General features: G+C 43.9%; 1 protein-coding gene across 1 annotated transcript in view; it reads left to right on the plus strand.

Moving 5' to 3' along the window:
* The window catches only part of LOC144601431 (collagen alpha-6(VI) chain-like), a 349228-nt gene that overhangs the window by 312027 nt on the left and 16319 nt on the right, over positions 1-20882 (plus strand). The window contains exon 33 of the mRNA XM_078413544.1: positions 18201-18694. Within this exon, the coding sequence (XP_078269670.1) occupies positions 18201-18694 (494 nt within the window). The remainder of the gene's footprint in view (positions 1-18200; positions 18695-20882) is intronic.

Genomic DNA, 20882 nt, shown 5'->3' on the forward strand with positions numbered 1-20882 from the left:
GGGTGCAGTTGTTTTTAGTCAAGGTATGAAACTTCTAAATTCTTCAAGGTACCTAGATCAATTTTGGTACTGCAAAATGGCATTAACTAAAGACTGAAGTCCTTTTGCAAACCAATGGTCTACACATTACTCATCAAAATGAGGTTTGGAGTATTTTGATATGTTAACACTCCTATCCCATTTATTTACTTGGGTTAAATTCCCCTCTCTAGTCTTTGGCCTCTCTCCTGATGAAAATCAGTTTCTCTCTATTTACCCTATTCATAGCCACCATGATCTAACCTACCTCAGTCAAATCTCCTCTCGTGTCCTTAAGTATTAATCTGCATAATTTGTATTTGTCTCCATAAACAAAAGGCAATATAAAACTGAATTCCACAAGCACCTGAAAATAGACACAAAAGGCTGGAGTAACTCAGTGGGGCAGGCAGCAGCTCTGGAGAGAAGGAACGGATAACTTTTCGGGTCGAGACCCTTCAAGCACTTGGTTCTTTAATGCCTCAGTTGAAAATTCTCAGCATTTTTAAATCTCTCCATGATCTCTTGCCTCCTAATCTTTATATCTAATGCTGGCCCCGTGAGCATTGTTAAATTTAATCTCTTCAGTACTGACAGCTGCATCTTCATTTGTCAAGATCTTAAAGCCTCAATGAAAATACAAAGAAACTGTCAATACAGAAGATACCAAATAAAAACAGAGATGGAGAAAGAAACAGTTCATATTTCACACCCAGAACCCATCGTCAGAACAGGAACATCAGAACTTAATCAGAATTTGGTCGCAAACTCTCTTCATTTTACCCATCACTCAGGACGGCACAGTGGCACAGCGGTAGAGTTGCTGCTTTACAGCGCCAGAGACCCGGGTTCGATCCTGACTAGGGGTGCTTGTCTTTACGGAATTTGTACGTTCTCCCCATGACTTGCGTGGGTGTTCTTCGAGATCTTCGGTTTCCTCCCACACTCCAAAGACGTACAGATTTGTGGGTTAATTGGCTTGGTGTAAAAAAAAACTGGTGTGTGTAGGGTAGTGTTAATGTGCCAGAATCGGTGGTCGGCACGGACTCGGTGGGCTGAAGGGCCCATTTCCACGCTGTATCTCATAGAAACATAGAAACATAGAAACATAGAAAATAGGTGCATGAGTAGACCATTCGGCCCTTCGAGCCTGCACCGCCATTTAATATGATCATGGCTGATCATCCAGCTCAGTAACCTGTACCTGCCTTCTCTCCATACCCCCTGATCCCTTTAGCCACAAGGGCCACATCTAACTCCCTCTTAAATATAGCCAATGAACTGGCCTCAACTACCTTCTGTGGCAGAGAATTCCACAGACTCACCACTCTCTGTGTGAAGAAATGTTTTCTCATCTCGGTCCTAAAAGACTTCCCCCTTATCCTTAAGCTGTGACCCCTGGTTCTGGACTTCCCCAACATCGGGAACAATCTTCCCGCATCTAGCCTCTCCAACCCTTAAGAATTTTATATGTTTCAATAAGATCCCCCCTCAGTCTTCTAAATTCCAGCGAGTATAAGCCTAGTCTATCCAGTCTTTCTTCATATGAAAGTCCTGCCATCCCAGGGCTCAATCTGGTGAACCTTCTCTGTACTAAATCTCTAAACTAAACTAAAGTAAACTAAAGCACTCTACGATTGACGTTTAATTTGCTTTTCTCTTTCCTGATTTTGGCAAAGGGACTTGGGCCTGAAACAATAATTATATATCTCTTGCTGCAGATCGATTAATGTTGACAGCGTTTTCTCAATTTATTCCTAAACTCTGGAATTGCCTCTCCAGACTTCTGCATTGTTTCACCTTCCATTCCTTCATACCTATTCAAAATTTATTCTTTCAGCCATAACTTCTTGTCAAATTTTTGCCAGCAATCATCCTTTGATGTGCCTATGGATGGTTTTTATCTGTGGTAGCAGCACAATATAAATGGGAATAGCTGATATTGTTGATGATTTTGTCGCCATCACTAATCAGCAGTGTGGTACTTGCGGATGTCTCAAAAGATTCATTCTGCTAATGTTAAATTCCTAGAAGAAGCCACAACATGAAGCACAATTGGAATGTGTATGTACAAAGTCTTGTTTACCACACAGGGTCTGGATGGCGGGGATGGATTTGGCCATCAAGGCTCAAAAGGAAGAAAGGTAACAGCATATGCACTGACATAATTTACTCTTGTAACAAGATAAGAAATCTTGCCTTTTATGTCATTGCGCCTCAGATTCTGTAGCTGTAGCTTGTGAATTATTAGTTCAATGGTGCTTTATTGTCACATGTGCAAATGCACAGTGAAATTCTTACATGAATGAATGAATAAATGAATAAGTTTATTGGCCAAGTATGCATATACAAGGAATATGCCTTGGTGATCCGCTCACAAATGACAACACAAACATACGGAGGCGCCAGGTTTGGGTGCCATTTCCAAAGTCCACTCCTTGCTCCAGGTATGATGAGCAGCACTCCATCCAGGCAAGCCCCAGGCTGTTGCAGGGCCTCCAGCCATCACCTTCAATAGACAATAGGTGCAGGAGGAGGCTATTCGGCCCCTCGAGCCAGCACCGCCATTCAATGTGATCATGGCTGATCGTCACTCTCCTTATAGCAGCCCTTAGTTCATCAATTGTAGGAACCTTCTCTTCAAGAAACATTTCTCCACGCTGTTCATCCACATTGGCTACATACTCAACCAACTCCTGACGCCTGTCTGCACCCTCTACTCGCAGTTGAGCAGGAATGTCATCATACCTAATATTCTGCCATCCTCCGGGTCTAATATTCTGCCATTCCTCATCAGTTCATAAGTGATAGGAGCAACATTAGGCTATTCTGCCCCTCGTCTACTCCCCCATTCAATCATGGCTGATCTATCTCCCCCTCCTAACTCCATTCTCCTGCCTTCTCCCCATAACCCTTGACAACCGTACTAATCAAAGTATAATTCCTTGGACGTGTGGATCGACAAACCAAAATCCCGCTCCTCACCTGTCCACCTTTGTGCCTCACGCAGCCGACCTTGAGGGCACTGTAGGTCAGTCCCCAGTCCCTCTATTACTGGCTTTGCTCCTCGCTTTCGTCGTCGCGGCTACATCCTCTCTGGTCTCTAGTCCAAAGGCTTCCCCACTACAGGCCGTGGCCCGCCGGATCTTTGTGCGTCCCGCCATGGGGGGTGAGCAAGGTCCGGCTCGGTGGCTCCGCTCCGACAGGCCACAGCCCATTGGGAGCTTCTGCTGTGTAAGGTCTATTGTCTATTGTACCCTGCTGGGAGCTTTATGACTTCTACCCACTGTACTAGTTCGCACTATCAGTCTCATTATGCCATTTTTCCCATTTAACATATGCAATCATAGTGTAGTGAGGAATGTTAGTATTAACGTTGCAACATTTATAAAAACATGGGTAATAATTAATCTACGTTAAAAATCCACTCACAAAATAATTATGGTAAGAATCACCTAAGTAACAGATTAGTCAAAAAGTATGCATGAGATTAAAGAAAGATCTCCCAGCAACAAACGAATTTCCTTCTCTGGAGAGATTTTATTCATGACCAGAATCATCGAAAATTGGCCAATATATTTTCTTCTTCATCCACTAAAGGAATTGCAAATTTAGTTGTTTAAATATTTGAAGTAACTTGATGATATCCCACTAATTTTAATTGACTACTTCCGATATTTCAATCAGAAAAGTCATGAAAGTCAATCAGAAAGTTTTAACTGTTACAGGATTTTGTTCATGTCTTCATGATCTAAATGGAAAAGTAGGCAGAAACGTCCATTATATTTTACCTTTATTCTGATTTGGGGGCAGCTTCTTTAAGTAGAGAAAATATTATAGACAATAGACAATAGGTGCAGGAGGAGGCCATTCGGCCCTTCGAGCCAGCACCGCCATTCAATGTGATCATGGCTGATCATTCTCAATCAGTACCCCGTTCCTGCCTTCTCCCCATACCCCCTGACTCCACTATCCTTAAGAGCTCTATCCGGCTCTCTCTTGAATGCATTCAGAGAATTGGCCTCCACTGCCTTCTGAGGCAGAGAATTCCACAGATTCACAACTCTCTGACTGAAAAAGTTTTTCCTCATCTAATGCAGTTCCTGTCATCCCACCTTTTCAAGGCGGAGGTGGTTTTAGTTAACTGCCTACCTAATGTCAGGCAACTGTGAATTATGTTGTTGGGCTTCATTAGCATACATCCGATGGACATCCTTGTTGGGAAGTGGGCACGAATGAGGAGCATCAGTTATTCATTTCCATTCAGGTAATTTTCTCATGTTAGGAGTGTGGAAAGGATAAGTCCTGAGGCTTCAAACTGGGAAGTGCACACCTGGATCTTTCAACCCTGCTCTTCATGGTGGCACGAAGGAACTGAGTTTACTTCATGGACTCTTTCAATTTCCACCCCTGCCTCTCTATCTCCTGACTTCTCCAAGGAGATCTGTAGAAGTTACATGTGGGATGACATAATGTCCTTATATACAGATTAGCATCCATGAATCAGAATACACCTCAGATGTCAGTCTGTGGTAGCCCTGGGGGCCACCGGGTAAACTTTCCAAAGGTAAGTAATCCTGAACTATTTTAAACGACCAGACATCAGCTTAGTCCACTTCTCTCCCACTCCCATAGTTAGCTTTAGAGGGACCATATTCTTTGTAACTCATTGCCAATGTAACTAGAGCTAATAAAATCCATTCCAGTATAAGTAAATAAGAATTAACATCAAGATTCCGTACCTGAAAACCTGAAAGCAGAATAAAGGAACTGATGGAACAGCCGCAAAGAAACTGCCTACTTTTCCATTTAGATCATGAAGACATGAACAAAATCCTGTTTTGTTCATTTATGGTTGATCTACTAACAAAGAGTCAAAAATATTTCATTCCATTCTTTAACCCAGTATTGCCTTGTTTCAACACAAAAATATAAATATAACTTCAATTAATTATTTTATTTTCCTGCAGGGAGAGAGAGGGTCCCAAGGAATCATTGGCGTGAAGGTATCTTTGATGTTTAAAGTAGTCTTACTTTCACACCTTTGTTTTGGATAATTTACTGCAGGCGATGAATTGTTCTTTGTGCCACATTTGTTATCATGGTTTTAGGGAGAAGATGGGAAAGCTGCTCAAAATGGAGAACTAGGACCTAAAGGAATGAAAGGGAACAGGGTAGGAAGTTTACTGAAAACATTACATTCTTAAACCATGTTTGAAGGTTTAGTTTATGAATTATTGTTGTGTCTAAAAAGATTTCTATTTATTGTTAATAAACATTTAATGTTAAATTTATTAATTTGTTACAGTTTTGGCATTAACAATGACATTTATGTAAACTAATACACAGGAAATCAATTATGAAAATGATTCATTTTGACTATCCATTCATGACTATTCAGCTCATGGCAAGGCTCTGATTGAAAGACTATCTTATCATCCGTTGGCTCCTCACCTATATAATATTCTTAAGGGATTGGACAGGCTAGATGCAGGAAAAATAATCCAGTATTGGGGCAGTCCAGAACCAGGGGTCACAGTTTAAGAATAAGGGGTAGGTCACTTAGGACTGAGATGAGGAAAAACCTTTTCACACAGAGAGTTGTGAATCTGTGGAATTCTCTGCCACAGAAGGCAGTGGAGGCCAATTCACTGGATGTATTCAAGGGCAAACGGAATCAAGGGATATGGGGAAAAGGCAGGAACAGGGTACTGATTCTGGACGATCAGCCATGATCATATTGAATGGCAATGCTGACTTGAAGGAGCGGATGGTGGTGTTGCATTGTTGAGATTGTGCCTGAGCCATGGGTGTTTGGAGGGGACTTTGGTGCCAGGACAGTTCAGGACAAACTCTGCTCCATGCTCCTGATAGCTCCACCTGAAGCCCTCCAAAGGCAGCAACAGGACGAGAGAGCAAAAGAGGAGCATGTCTGTATTAAAGAGAGACCCCAACTTACCCTTACACCCCTTCAGGATGTGCAGCCAAGATGTTGTCTCAAAGCAGATTCATTTGGAGACGTGGGACTGACATATTGAGTAATGGCAGCAATGATGCCTTGAGTCAAACACAACAATTACCTCTGTTATGCCAAGGATAAATGGTAACTATTGATCGGCCGAAATGATCAACCTCTCAGAATCTAAACCCGCCGAGTTAACTTGCAGTCACCCTGAATTTAGATTATAACCCAATCAACAGAAACCTGTGATAAAATAAGAAAATAGTTTATGTACCAAGCCACTCTCTAATTTTTTTGCTTTACAACATGTGAATTGAGCGCAAGGTCATCTTGTTTGCTGCTTATTTCCCAAGCCAGTAAACACGATAATCTTGCACTCAATCTTCCGGTCATAGAATCCTCTTAATGGATTTTTTTAATGGTACAATAAACTGGCATCTGAAGAAGGGTCCTGACTTAAAATGTCATCTATCCATGTTCTTCAGGGATGATGTCTGACTTGCTGAGTTACTCCAGAACTTTGTGTTCTTTTGAGTACAACCAACTTCATGCTTTGATGAGCCTTATATTGTACACTTTGTGCTCCGTTCCATACCATAAAGGCGTGAAGCATGAAAACTGACCCTTTGGTCCACTGGGTCCGCACTAACCATCAAGCACCTATTGACACTATTCCTATGCCAATTCCATTTTTATTCTCCCCTCATTCCCATCATCACATCCCAGATTTTCCCATTCACCTGCAGGCGTATACAGTGGCCAACTAACCTACCATCCTGAAAATCTTTGGGACGTGGGAGGAAACTAGAATATCCAGAGGATATCCATGTGGCCACAGAGAGAACGGGTAAATGACACGCAGACTGAGGTCAGGGCTGAACCCAGGTCTCTGACTGCATGAAGCAGTGGCTCTTCTAGATGTGGAACTTTGCAGCCCAGAGTTGCACCAATGTTGCACACATTTGGCAGTTCTCTGTAACATTTTATCTGCCACATCTTTGCTGCATAAAAAATGAAAATATATTTATGAGCCACACTTTGCATCAACCACGTGTTAGTACTCTCAGTTCATCCTCTAAGTATCGTCCTTTACAACTCACTAACATTGCTTAGTGAGCATGATCGCCACATCATCTCTGGGCAGAGAGATGCGTGTCCTGCTCCTGCCTCTATTGCCTATGTTCTATTGTCCAAGTCAGGCAAGAAGAATTTTATTAAACACTTCTGAACCGATTTCATTCTACACAGATGATAGGAAAATAACTGCTGGTGCTGGTACAAATCGAAGGTATCACAAAAGTCTGAAGAAGGGTCTCGACCCGAAACGTCACCCGTTCCTTCTCTCCTGAGATGCTGCCTGACCCGCTGAGTTACTCCAGCATTTTGTGATACCTTCGATTTGTACCAGCATCTGCAGTTATTTTCCGACACAACTTGCCGCTCCACTGCGATTTCTCCTCAAGGTATGTCTACGTTCTCCTCCGCCCTTCGACGAGAGTTTAGCAACATGCTCTCTCACTGCTCCCTCTCTGTGATTCCTCCTGCCCTCCGTGTCTGAAGAAGGGTCTCGACCCCGAGACATCACCCATTCCTTCCCTCCTGAGATGCTGCCTGACCCGCTGAGTTACTCCAGCATTTTGTGATACTCAGATGATAGCATAATATAAGAGATGAGTGCCATCTAGTGCTGTCTCGTGATAATACAGACATGAAATATATTTAAAGCTTCAAGCATTTCCAAAGCAGAGGCTGCTCCTGCGATAACAGAACTGAATGTAAATTAATGAGTAATTATAGAATCATACAGCATTGAAACACGCCCAGCTCATTGATGCTGACCTAGATGTCCCAAGCTAACCCATTTGCCTATATTTGGCACATATCCCTTTAAACTTTTGCTATCCATGCACCATGTAGCTTTAGAAAGAGATGAGGAGGAATTTCTATAGTCAGAGGGTGGCAATCCTGTGGAATTCATTGCCACAGATGTCTGTTGAGACCAAGTCAATGGATATTTTCAGGGCAGAGTGACTGGTTCTTGATTAGCGCGGGTGTCAGGGGTTATGGGACAAAGAGAGGAGAATAGGGTTGAGAAGAAAAGATAGGTCATGGCAGAATAGACTTGATGGGCTGAATAGCCGAATTCTGCCCTTAGAACTTATGAAATTATACCTGTCAAGCTGTCTTTTAAATGGTATTATATTATCTCCATTCCAAGGAATAAAATGTTAGCCTGTTCAACCTTTCCCTATAGCTCAGGCTCCTGAGTCCTGGTAACATCCACATAAATCTTCTCTGCACTCTTTCCAGCCTAATTCTGTGATAACATCTCACATCACCCACCAATCGCCTATTGAATGTGGTGAGGATTTCCTTATTTAAAGTAGAACAGCTACTGGAGACAGTAATGCAATATGATGTTTCTGAGCTTGTTACGTGGACTTTGTGTGGTGGCCTGGAACACCAACACTATTTGGAAATGCATCACAGATTGCCAAAGGGGGAGGAAGGTGTACGGTGAGGTTGACAGAGACAGGGATTGGATTCATTCATTCATGATGGGGAGGAGAAATGGATGGTAAGGTTCCGAGTAAAAAAAACAGCAAATATATAAAAGAGTCAAAGAGGATCCCGGGTCAGGTTCCAGCAGCTCTATGAAACATCAATGTTCCGGGAGGGCCCAGCAAAAAGGCATGCTTCACAGCAATGTGACCTAATTACACCAGTAGCTCTCCAGACGAAATATCATTGGATGCTCAAGGGCGATCAGCAACTAAAGACCCCGGTCTATCTTCTGGAACGGCAAGACAATAGACAATAGACAATAGGTGCAGGAGGAGGCCATTCGGCCCTTCAAGCCAGCACCGCCATTCAATGTGATCATGGCTGATCATTCTCAATCAGTACCCCGTTCCTGCCTTCCCCCATACCCCCTGACTCCGCTATCCTTAAGAGCTCTATCCAGCTCTCTCTTGAATGCATTCAGAGAATTGGCCTCCACTGCCTTCTGAGGCAGAGAATTCCACAGATTCACAACTCTCTGACTGAAAAAGTTTGTCCTCATCTCAGTTCTAAATGGCCTACCCCTTATTCTTAAACTGTGGCCCCATGTTCTGGACTCCCCCAACATTAGGAACATGTTTCCTTCCTCTAACGTGTCCAGTCCCTTAATAATCTTATACGTTTCGATAAGATCTCCTCTCATCCGGTCAGAAATAGCTGCAAATACTTTTCACTCTAGAAATAAGCAATTGCACCACAGCACTGTTCTATAGTCTGATTAGCTCTGGGGGGGGGGGGGGGGGGGGGTTGATTTCATTGCCTGGAGGTTTCAGAAGACTAATAGATGGCAGGTCTTGCTGGTCGTGTAGACTTGCTGATAGGGTCCGTTGAGGGCTGGAAGTCAGTTTAGTGCTTTAATCTGAAAGCTCATCATTAGATCGTCAGACCTGAGAGAAGTTTAAAGATGCAAGACTCATATCAGCAGATGCTTCTCATTTTTGTTGCAAATATCAATAACACATGCACGCAAACGCACGCACACACACACACACACACACACACACACCGTATTTAGCAAACTGAGCTTGTTTGAGTGTGCTGTCAGCCCAGAGGATTCCTGCACTTGCCTGCTTCGTCCATTATGGATGGGTGCCTGCTCATCATTCCCCTGATCCATGGAATGCAGCCATCTCCTGAAAAAAGGACATCATGAGCTCCTCAATGAACCCAGCCCCAGCTCAAGCTCACAAACCGTGATACGGACTTTGAGACACTGGATGTACTTTCTTTGTGAATACTTATTCAGATACGAAGTATGAACGTACAGGTAATCATCCATTGATACGGTTTCCTCCAGAATAACGTGATGTGCTTGCACCTCTCAGGGCCACGCTGGTGCTCCTGGTGATGCCGGTGGATCAGGAGAGATGGGAATTCCTGGACAAAAGGTAGGACAATGGGATAGTTGATACATTTTCAATATAAAAGTTTGCATTGGACAGTTTCTCCAACGTTTCGCGCGTGGTAAGTTCTGCAATCAGTTGGTACAAAGCGGCAGGTTGGCACCACAAGGGCAGCAAGTCTAACACAGCAGTAGAGTTGCCGCCTGACAGCACTTGCAGCGCCGGAGAGCAGGTTTTGATCCCGATTACGGGCGCCGTCTGTTCGGAGTTTGTACGTTCGTCCAGTGACCTGCGTGGGTTTTCTCCGAGATCTTTGGTTTCCTCCCACACTCCAAAGACGTACAGGTATGTAGGTTAATTGGCTTGGTGTATGTGTAAACTGTCCCTAGTGTGTGTAGCATAGTGTTAATGTGCGGGGATCACTGGTCGGCGCGGACTCGGTGGGCTGAAGGGCCTGTTTCCACACTGTATCTCTAAAACTAAAATTAAAACTAAGACTAAAGCATCTACTATTTTCCTCAAAGTTTATACAGCAGCTGAATTCCTGCTTAGCAGATACGTGTTTTAAAATGAAATGTAAAATAAGTGGTAAACAGCCAACAATGAATAATTAAATATGAAAATGTGGTGCCTTCAGCCAGCTAGATCCCATTATGCCCATTTCATTTTCTCAATTTGACTACCTTCTTAAGATCTTCCTTAAAACCCGTCACTGTAACAAGCCTTTGGTTGTCCCTCTTCTCAGTTTTGTTTCCATCTTTTCCCAATATCTGTGAAGCACCTTAGCATGTTTTCGTGAAAGTGCATTAATAAGTTGGAGGTACAAAATCTACCGCCAGCAATGGTAATATAAACCCTAGGAACAGAAGTAGGATTGAACGAGGCTTATAATGGTTCACACTGGTATCCAATGATCACGAAGGAAAATATATATAAAGACCTGGATCCCAAGTTCCTCCTCTGCCGTTATGGATCTTGCCATGAACTCTATGCTTTCCCCTTACATTCAACCTCCCAAAGTGCCGCACCTCAGACTTGCTCTAATTAAACTCCATCTGGCCAATTCTCTGCCCATTTCTGCAGCTGATCTATATCCTGCTGCGTACTTTGACAGTCTTCCTCACTGCCCACAACTCTAGCAATTTTGGTGTCATCTTCAAACTTACTAAGCAGCCCATGTACGTGTATGTTTATATAGATACACCACATACAACAGAGGTCCTAACACAGATCCTTGTAGAACCTCACTGGTCACAGACATCCAGCCAAAATTTATACAGAGTTAAAGCACACATATCTATTCATTGGAAAGCCTTGAGCAATCTAAATCTGAGGTAACCTGGACCAATATAGGCTTAAATTATTTAATCATCCCAGAGAAATCTTGGAAATCCTCACGAGCAACAAAGAAAACCACAGAATATCCATTTTCATTTTCGTATTTCCATGGTTGAATTGTAGTTGTTTTCATGTGCGTCATTACCTTGATCGTAAAACTACAAAAGCCCGAGCTTTCTTTAAATCTGCCTAGTTATCTACATTTTTATCTAAGATCAATCCAACTCTTTTAATAGTAATATAAAAAATGATCACCCATAATATGTTTCTCACAGGGACACCTGGGATATGTTCCTAATAAAACAACCCTAATGCCAATACCTTTGCATTTGTTGTCAGGAAGTTCTTTTCACAGATGACTGGTATCAGTTCACAACTCTCAGACACCTCCTCCTACTTATCCTTGGACCATGACCCCACCGACGAGCACCAGACCTTAATCATCAACACCATCACTGCCCTCACCAATTCCGGCACTCTGCCCTCTAAAGCCTCCAAACTTATCATTCCCCAGCCCCGCACAGCCCGATTTTACATTCTACCTAAAATCCATAAACAGAACTGTCCCGGCAGACCCATTGTTTCTGCCTGTTCATGTCCCACCGAACTTATTTCCACCTACCTCGACTCCATCCTATCCCCCCTGGTCAAATCCCTCCCCACTCACGTCCAAGACACCTCACATGCTCTCTGTCTCCTCGATAACTTCCGGTTTCCAGGCCCCCACTCCCTCACTTTTACCATGGATGTCCAGTCACTCTACACTTCCATCCCCCACAAGGATGGTCTCGAAGCCCTCCATTTCTTCCTCGACCGCAGAACCAGCCAATCCCCATCTACCAACACCTTCCTCCGCCTAGCAGAGCTGGTTCTTACCTTTAACAACTTCTCCTTTGAGTCCTCCCACTTCCTCCAAACCACAGGCGTAGCTATGGGCACTCGCATGGGCCCTAGCTATGCCTGCCTCTTTGTCGGGTACGTCGAACAATCCCTGTTCCGGACATACACTGGCTCCATCCCCGAACTCTACCTCCACTACATCGACAACTGCATTGGTGCTACCTCTTGTACCCATGCAGAACTCACTGACTTCATACACTTCACGACCAATTTCCATCCTGCTCTTAAATATACTTGGACTATCTCCAACATCTCCCTACCGTATCTGGACCTCACCATCTCCATCACAGGAGACAGACTAATGACTGACATCTACTATAAACCCACTGACTGGCACAGCTATCTGGACTACACTTCTTCCCACCCTGTCTCCTGCAAAAAGTCTATCCCCTACTCCCAATTCCTCCGTCTACGCCGCATCTGCGCCCGGGATGAGGTGTTTCACACTAGGGCATCAGAGATGTCCTCATTCTTCAGGAAACGGGGCTTCCCCTCCGCCATTATAGATGAGGCTCTCACTAGGACCTCTTCTACATCCCGCAGCTCCATTCTTGCTCCCCCGCCCCCCATTCGTAACAAGGACAGAATCCCCCTCGTTCTCACCTTCCACCCCATCTGCCAGCGTATCCAACAAATCATCCGCCAACATTTCCATCACCTCCAACGGGACCCACTACTGGTCACATCTTCCCATCCCCTCCCCTTTCTGCGTTCTGCAGAGACAGTTCCCTCCGTAAGTCCCTGGTCCACTCGTCCCTTCCTACCCAAACCACCCCATCCCCAGGCACTTTCCCCTGCAACCCCAGGAGATGCTTCACCCCTCAACTCCATCCAAGGACCCAAACAGTCTTTCCAGGTGAGACAGAGGTTCACCTGCACCTCCTCCAACCTCATCTATTGTATCCACTGCTCTAGATGTAGAAACATAGAAACATAGAAAGTAGGTGCAGGAGTAGGCCATTCGGCCCTTCGAGCCTGCACCGCCATTCAATATGATCATGGCTGATCATTCAGCTCAGTAGCCTGTACCTGCCTTCTCTCCATACCCCCTGATCCCTTTAGCAAAAAGGGCCACATCTAACTCCCTCTTAAATATAGCCAATGAACTGGCCTCAACTACCTTCTGTGGCAGAGAATTCCACAGACTCACCACTCTCTGTGTGAAGAAATGTTTTCTCATCTCGGTCCTAAAAGACTTCCCCCTTATCCTTAAGCTGTGACCCCTGGTTCTGGACTCCCCAAACATCGGGAACAAGCTTCCCGCATCTAGCCTCTCCAACCCCTTAAGAATTTTATATGTTTCTATAAGATCCCCCCTCAGTCTTCTAAATTCCAGCGAGTACAAGCCCAGTCTATCCAGTCTTTCCTCATATGTAAGTCCCGCCATCCCAGGGATCAATCTGGTGAACCTTCTCTGTACTCCCTCTAAGGCAAGAACGTCATTCCTCAGGTTAGGAGACCAAAACTGCACACAGTACTCCAGGTGCGGTCTCACCAAGGCCCTGTACAACTGCAGCAGAACCTCCTTGCTCCTAAACTCAAATCCTCTTGCTATGAATGCCAACATACCATTCGCTTTCTTCACTGCCTGCTGCACCTGCATGCTTGCTTTCAATGACTGGTGCACCATGACACCCAGGTCACGTTGCATCTCCCCTTCTCCCAATCGGTCACCATTCAGGTAATACTCTGCTTTCCTGTTCTTGCCGCCAAAGTGGATAACCTCACATTTATCCACATTATATTGCATCTGCCATGCATTTGCCCACTCGCCTAATCTATCCAAGTCACTCTGCAGCCTCCTAGCATCCTCCTCGCAGCTAACACTGCCACCCAGCTTCGTGTCATCCGCAAACTTAGAGATGTTGCATTCAATTCCCTCACCCAAATCATTAATATACACTGTAAATAACTGGGGTCCCAGCACTGAGCCTTGCGGTACCCCACTAGTCACTGCCTGCCATTCCGAAAAGGACCCGTTTATTCCTACTCTTTGCTTCAACTTCATTACATCGGCGAAACCAAACGCAGGCTCGGCGATCGTTTCGCACAACACCTTCGATTAGTCCGCCTTAACCAACCTGATCTCCCGGTGGCTGAGAACTTCAACTCCCCCTCCCATTCCCAATCTGACCTTTCTGTCATGGGCCTCCTCCAGTGCCATAGTGAGGCTCACCGGAAATTGGAGGAACAGCACCTCATATTTCGCTTGGGCAGCTTGCAGTCCAGTGGTATGAACATTGACTTCTCCAACTTTAGATAGTTCCTCTGTCCCTCTTTTCCCCTCCCCCTTCCCAGTTCTCCCTCTATCTTCCTGTCTCCACCTATATCCTTCCTTTGTCCCGCCCCCCTGACATCAGTCTGAAGAAGGGTCTCGACCCGAAACGTCACCCATTCCTTCTCTCCTGAGATGCTGCCTGACCTGCTGAGTTACTCCAGCATTTTGTGAATAAATACCTTCGATTTGTACCAGCATCTGCAGTTATTTTCTTACACTGGTATCAGTTAGATCTCCACCATGTCATTCTGTAAAATTGCCAGTGAATTGTCTGCTGATACACTAAAAGTGTCTCTTTTTTATTCATTCTAGGGTCCGAAGGGACCACCAGGATTAGCAATCACGGTACGTAACCATATATGGAATAGGTTAGCCATGAATTAATATATTTGGTCTAATACTTTTATCGTGCCTTAAATTTAACGATTTCTTTTCCAGCCATGTGATCTCATATCGGCTGTGCGAGAAAGCTGCCGTAAGTATTTTTCTTTTTTTTTTAGTTTAGAGATACAGCATGGAAACAGGCCCTTCGGCCCACCGGGTCCGCGCCGACCAGCGATCCCTGCACATTAACGCTATCGTATATCATATATCATATCATATCATATATATACAGCCGGAAACAGGCCTTTTCGGCCCTCCAAGTCCGTGCCGCCCAGCGATCCCCGCACATTAACACTATCCTACACCCACTAGGGACAATTTTTACATTTACCCAGCCAATTAACCTACATACCTGTACGTCTTTGGAGTACACACACACAGAACAATTTTTACATTTACCAGGCCAATTAACCTATACACCTGTACATAGATTCCTTTCTGTTTGCTCTTGAGTGCTTTAGGCTATCCAATGAACATATTTTGTGAAGTAATGGGGAGATATTCACACGTGAGGGACCTCTGTCAGTTTATCATGCAGACAGATATGGCGTTCACAACTAATACAATGATTTGTACATTCACATCGTGCCAATCATGCTAATTTACACAGTGGCATACAGTCACAGGGAGTGATTTCAGGAGCTCCATGTTCCAGTTGAAAATGACTGCTGGTTGAGGTCAAGCCTGCACTTCCTAAGCGGAGGTGATCTCTGTTTTTTAACCATTGGTTGCAGTGATTTTGGAGCAACCAATGTAACTGTGGTGGGTCAGGTATAGGAATAAATGTGGAAGATAGGCACAAAATGCTGGAGTAACTCAATGGGTCAAACAGCATCTCTGGAGAAAAGGAATCACCACCCTCTGACTAGAGAAATTCCTCCTCATCTCTTTCTAAAGCTACATGGTGCATGGATAGCAAAAGTTTAAAGGGATATGTGCCAAATATAGGCAAATGGGTTAGTTTGGGACATCTAGCGTCAATTAGCTGGGCTGAAGGGTGTGTTTCCATGCTGTATGATTCTATAATTACTCATTAATTTACATTCAGTTCTGTTATCGCAGGAGCAACCTCTGCTTTGGAAATGCTTGAAGCTTGAAATATATTTCATGTCTGTATTATCACGAGCAGCACTAGATGGCACTCATCTCTTATATTATGCTATCATCTGAGTATCCCAAAATGCTGGAGTAACTCAATGGGTCAGACAGCATCTCTGGAGAAAAGGAATAGGTGATGTTTTGGGTCAAGACCCTTCTTCTGAAGAGTCCGTTCAGTCTGAAGAGATCCTTCAGTCTGAAGAAGGGTCACGACACAAAACGTCACCCATTCCTTTTTTCCATAGATGCTGCCTGACACGGTGAGTTACTCCAGCATTTTGTGTCTTTCTTCAGTGTAAACCTGCACACAGGAATAAATGCCCCAGCTCCTCAAAATCACAGAACATAGAGGAGTACAGCAGAGGAACAGGCCATCCACCCACCATGTCTGTGCTGAACATGATGCCATCATAAACTAATCTAACCTATCTGCTGATAATCCATACTGCTCAATTCTTCTGCATATCTGTGTGCCTATCTAAAATCCTCTGCAGAAAGTTCAAAATCAGGAGTCTGGTGCTCTGAAAGGCAAGAAGCCCTTGGTTCTGAAGTTGGGACAATTTCAGTTTCAGTTTAGTTTATTGTCACGTGTACCAAGGTACAGTGAAAAGCTTTTGTTGCGTGCTATCCAGTCAGCAGAAATACAATACATGATTACAATCAAGCCATTACAGTGTACAGATACATGATAAGGGAATAACATTTAGTACAAGGTTAAGACAGCAAAGTCCCATCAAGGATAGTCCGAGGGTCACCAAAGAGGTAGTTCGTAGTTCAGCACTGCTCTGTTGTGGTAAGATGATTCGGTTGCCTGATGACAGCTGAGAAGAAGCTGTCCCTGAATCGGAGGTGTGCAACTGAGCTAACAACTTGCACTGGATGGACTCAGTGCATGAACTCTATGTCCAGTTCATGTCAATATAGAGGACAGGTTGTGGGGCAAGGTTTTGTTGTACATTATTTAAAAACTTCAGATTTTTAAGTATTTTAGAATGATTTAAATCAGTTTGGTTTATAATTTATTTTTATACCTTTAAGAACTTTTATTTGAATGTGGACATGGTGGGCTAAGGATCTGTTTATTTGCTGTAATGGTATGGTGATGTTTTAGGAATTTTCTCAAGCACAAAATCAGTGTCTTCACAGCTTTGAAGGCCAGCTAAAGGAGGGTCATTGCTTCGACAGCTCTTCACGTGTTCTGTGTTTTGCACCATTTTCTTGGGCTTATTTCTATCCCTGTCCACCCCTCCCCTACTCTGTTGTGAGGTTTACATTAGGATGGACAGAGCATGAGCTCATATCTGACTTCAAGTCTTGAGCCAGTGTTCCAAACATGTTTTGCCAAATTTGATAATTCCTGTGAAAAATCACTGTCTGAAGCTAATTAGCTTGGACTACATCAGTGGTGTCCAAACTTTTTTCAAAGAGGGCCAGATTTGATAATGTGAAAATACACAAGGGCCAATGCCCCCCCCCGCAGAACCTTTAACTAATGCGCTCCCCACCCCCCCGGACCGGACCTTTAACTAATGCGCTCCCCTCCCCCCCCCCCGAACCTTTAACTAATGCGCTCCCCCCTCCCGGAACCTTTAACTAATGCGCCCCCCCCCCCGGACCTTTAACTAATGCGCTCCTCCCCGGGTGACGGCGAGTAAGGTGGGCCTAAAATTGTCGCTCTATCGTGTACCGTTTTGGCTGTAGTTCAGGAACAAACAAACGAGAGTTTTAGTATATAGATGTGCAGGATATGCTTTTTACACAGAAGGTGGTGGATCCTTGGAATGGTGGAGGCAGTTGTGGAGTTTAATAGATTTTCAGATAGGTACAGATATACAGGGAATGGAGAAACATGCATTGTTAGCAGTCAGATGAGATCATTCCTGTGAATCCAGTCTTATCTTGGCATCATGTTCGACTCAGACATTGTGGCCGAAGGGCCTGTTCTTGTACAGTTTTTTTTCTATGTTCCATGTTTTATATTAACATGAATAATGTTTAAATACTCAGTGACTTTCAAGTGCAGTTATAACTAATGTACCTGCTTCTGTACAAGTAAAACCAAAAAATTCCAAGGCACAAAACCCATAAAAATGAATAAATATTCAAGCATGTTACTTAATGAGTGAAGATGGATGAGAGTTTAATAATGTGTCTCTTAATTTTGCTTCCAATTTTCTATTAATTTCCGGCATTATTTGTTCCTTCCAGCTTGTTGTTCAAAAAGTAAGTAAGCTTCATTGATTATCACTGCAACTATGGTTTCAGTCCAGTGTTTAAGAGATGTTCTTGTGGTCTAATTGATTGTTAACACTTGCAGAAGGTGGAGCATGTCCAGCCTACCCCACAGAGCTGGCCTTTGCTCTGGACACATCTGCAGATGTCCCTCCTGCTATATTTGAAAGGATGAAGAAAATTGTGATTAATTTCCTGCAGGATATTAACATCGCCGAAAACAACTGCCCCACCGGTGCTCGCGTGGCAGTGCTGACTTACAATAACCAAGCTAAGTCTTTCATTCGCTTTTCGGACTTTAAGAAAAAGCAGTTACTTCTGAAAAAAATAGACGGACTAGGTCATGAACGATCGAGCAAAAGACGAAATATCGGCAACATTATGCAGTTCGTGGTCAGAAATACTTTTAAACGAGTTCGTAATGGTGCCCTCGTGAGGAAAATAGCTGTGTTTCTTGCTAATGGAGGATCCAAAGACACAAATGCCATTAATGCAGCTGCCTCACAATTCAGTGCTTCAGATATCATTCCAGTTATCATTTCCTTCAAAGAAATCCTAGAAGTAGAACGGGCTTTTAAGGTAAGAACATTACTTCATCAATGTAGCTTTCCTTTATAGTGTGTAATAGTGTATAGCACAAGTTTGGAGGGATATGGACCAAACGCAGGCAGGTGGGACAAGTGTAGCTGGGACATTTTGGCCGGTGTGGGCAAGTTGGGCCAAAGGGCCTGTTTCCACACTGTATCACTCTCTGACTCTATGTAGCATGAGTAATTAGTCTTTTTAACAAACGGAATGTAAGAGGACCAATCCTTTCATGTAAACCCAAAGAACTGCAGATGCTGGTTTACAAAAAAAAGACACAGTGCTGGAGTAACACAGTAGTTCAGGCAGCATTTCTGGAGAGCATGCATAGATGGCATTTTGGGTTGGGACTCTTCCAGTTGTGGCCTAACCAAATTCCTATAAAGTTGTGTCATGACATCCTAACTCAATGCCCTGACAAATGAAGGCAATCATGCCATTTGCTTCTTTACCACTCTATCTACTTGTGTTACTAATTTCAGGGAGTTTGGCTTGGACTCCAAGATCTCTCTGTACATCAATGCAGTGGAAGATCATGCCATTAATTGTATATTTTCCCCTTACATTTAACCTCCCAAAGTATAACACCTCATACTTGCTATTGGAAGGATATTCTTGCTATTGAGGGCGTGCAGCGTAGGTTTACTAGGTTAATTCCCGGAATGGCGGGACTGTCATATGTTGAAAGACTGGAGCGACTAGGCTTGTATACATTGGAATTTAGAAGGATGAGAGGGGATCTTATCGAAAATTATAAGATTATTAAGGGGTTGGACATGTTAGAGGCAGGAAACATGTTCCCAATGTTGGGGGAGTCCAGAACCATTTGCCACAGTTTAAGAATAAGGGGTAGGCCATTTAGAACGGAGATAAGGGGAAACTTTTTCAGTCAGAGAGTTGTGAATCTGTGGAATTCTCTGCCTCAGTAGGCAGTGGAGGCCAATTCTCTGAATGTATTCAAGAGAGAGCTAGATAGATCTCTTAAGGATAGCGGAGACAGGGGGTATGGGGAGAAGGCAGGAACGGGGTACTGATTGAGAATGATCAGCCATGATCAAATTGAATGGCGGTGCTGGCTCAAAGGGCCGAATGGCCTACTCCTGCACCTATTGTCTATTGTCCATTCGTCATTTCTCTGCCCACTTCTGTAGCTCAACTATATCCAACTGTATGCCTTGACAGCCTTCCTCATGGGCAGCGACCCCAGCAATTTTGGTATCATCTTCAAACTTACTAGCCAATCCATGTACATTTATGTTCAAGTCATTTATAAATAACAGAGGTCTTGGCACAGATCCCTGCGGAACTCGGGGGCACAGTGGCTCAACGATAAAGTTGCTGCCTCACAGCGCCAAAGACCCGGGCTCGATCCTGATCTAGGATGGTATCTGTGCAGAGTTAGCATGTGCTCCCTCTGACCACGTGGGTTTTCTCCAGGTGCTCCTGTTTCCACACACATCCCAAAGACGTACAGGTTTGTAGTTTTATTGGCTTCAGTAAATTATCCCTAGTGTGTTGGATAGAACTAGTGTATCAGTGATCACAGGTCTGTGTGAACTCAGTGGGCCGAAGTGCCCGTTTCCACGCTGAACCACTAAACAAAACTAAACTAAACTCCACTGGTCACACACTGCCATCCTGAATATTGACCCACCTAAACCCTCTGTCTTCTATTCAATTATTAATTTTAAGCTCAAGGTATATTTTTAATCCCAGATCTTAAAATGCATAAAGTAATGAATGTTTCCAATTACAATAAAACAATTAATCCGACACATTCAGAACAGCATTCTGCTGAACTGACAGATTTTCTGGCGAACTGGATTCTGGCCGACTGGCATGGTGGGGCAGCAGTCGAGTTGCTGCCTTACAGCACCAGAGACCCAGGGACAATCCTGACTACAGGTGCTGTCTATACAGAGTCTGTATGTTCTACCCATGACCTGTGTAGGTTTTCTCCCGGTGCTTCGGTTTCCCCCCACACTCCAAAGACATACAAGTTTCTAAATTGTGCCTCGTGTGTGTAGGATAGTGTTATTATAGTATGGTACCTTATTTGTCACATGTAATTTTGTTCAGTTCTGGAAACCATGTAATAGGAAAGATGTCAAGCTGGAAAGGGTTCAGAGAAGATTTATGAGGATGTTGCCAGGACTACAGGGTCTGAGCAAAAGGGAGAGGT

Source organism: Rhinoraja longicauda, chromosome 2, assembly GCF_053455715.1.
Source record: "Rhinoraja longicauda isolate Sanriku21f chromosome 2, sRhiLon1.1, whole genome shotgun sequence".
Lineage (NCBI taxonomy): Eukaryota > Metazoa > Chordata > Chondrichthyes > Rajiformes > Arhynchobatidae > Rhinoraja > Rhinoraja longicauda.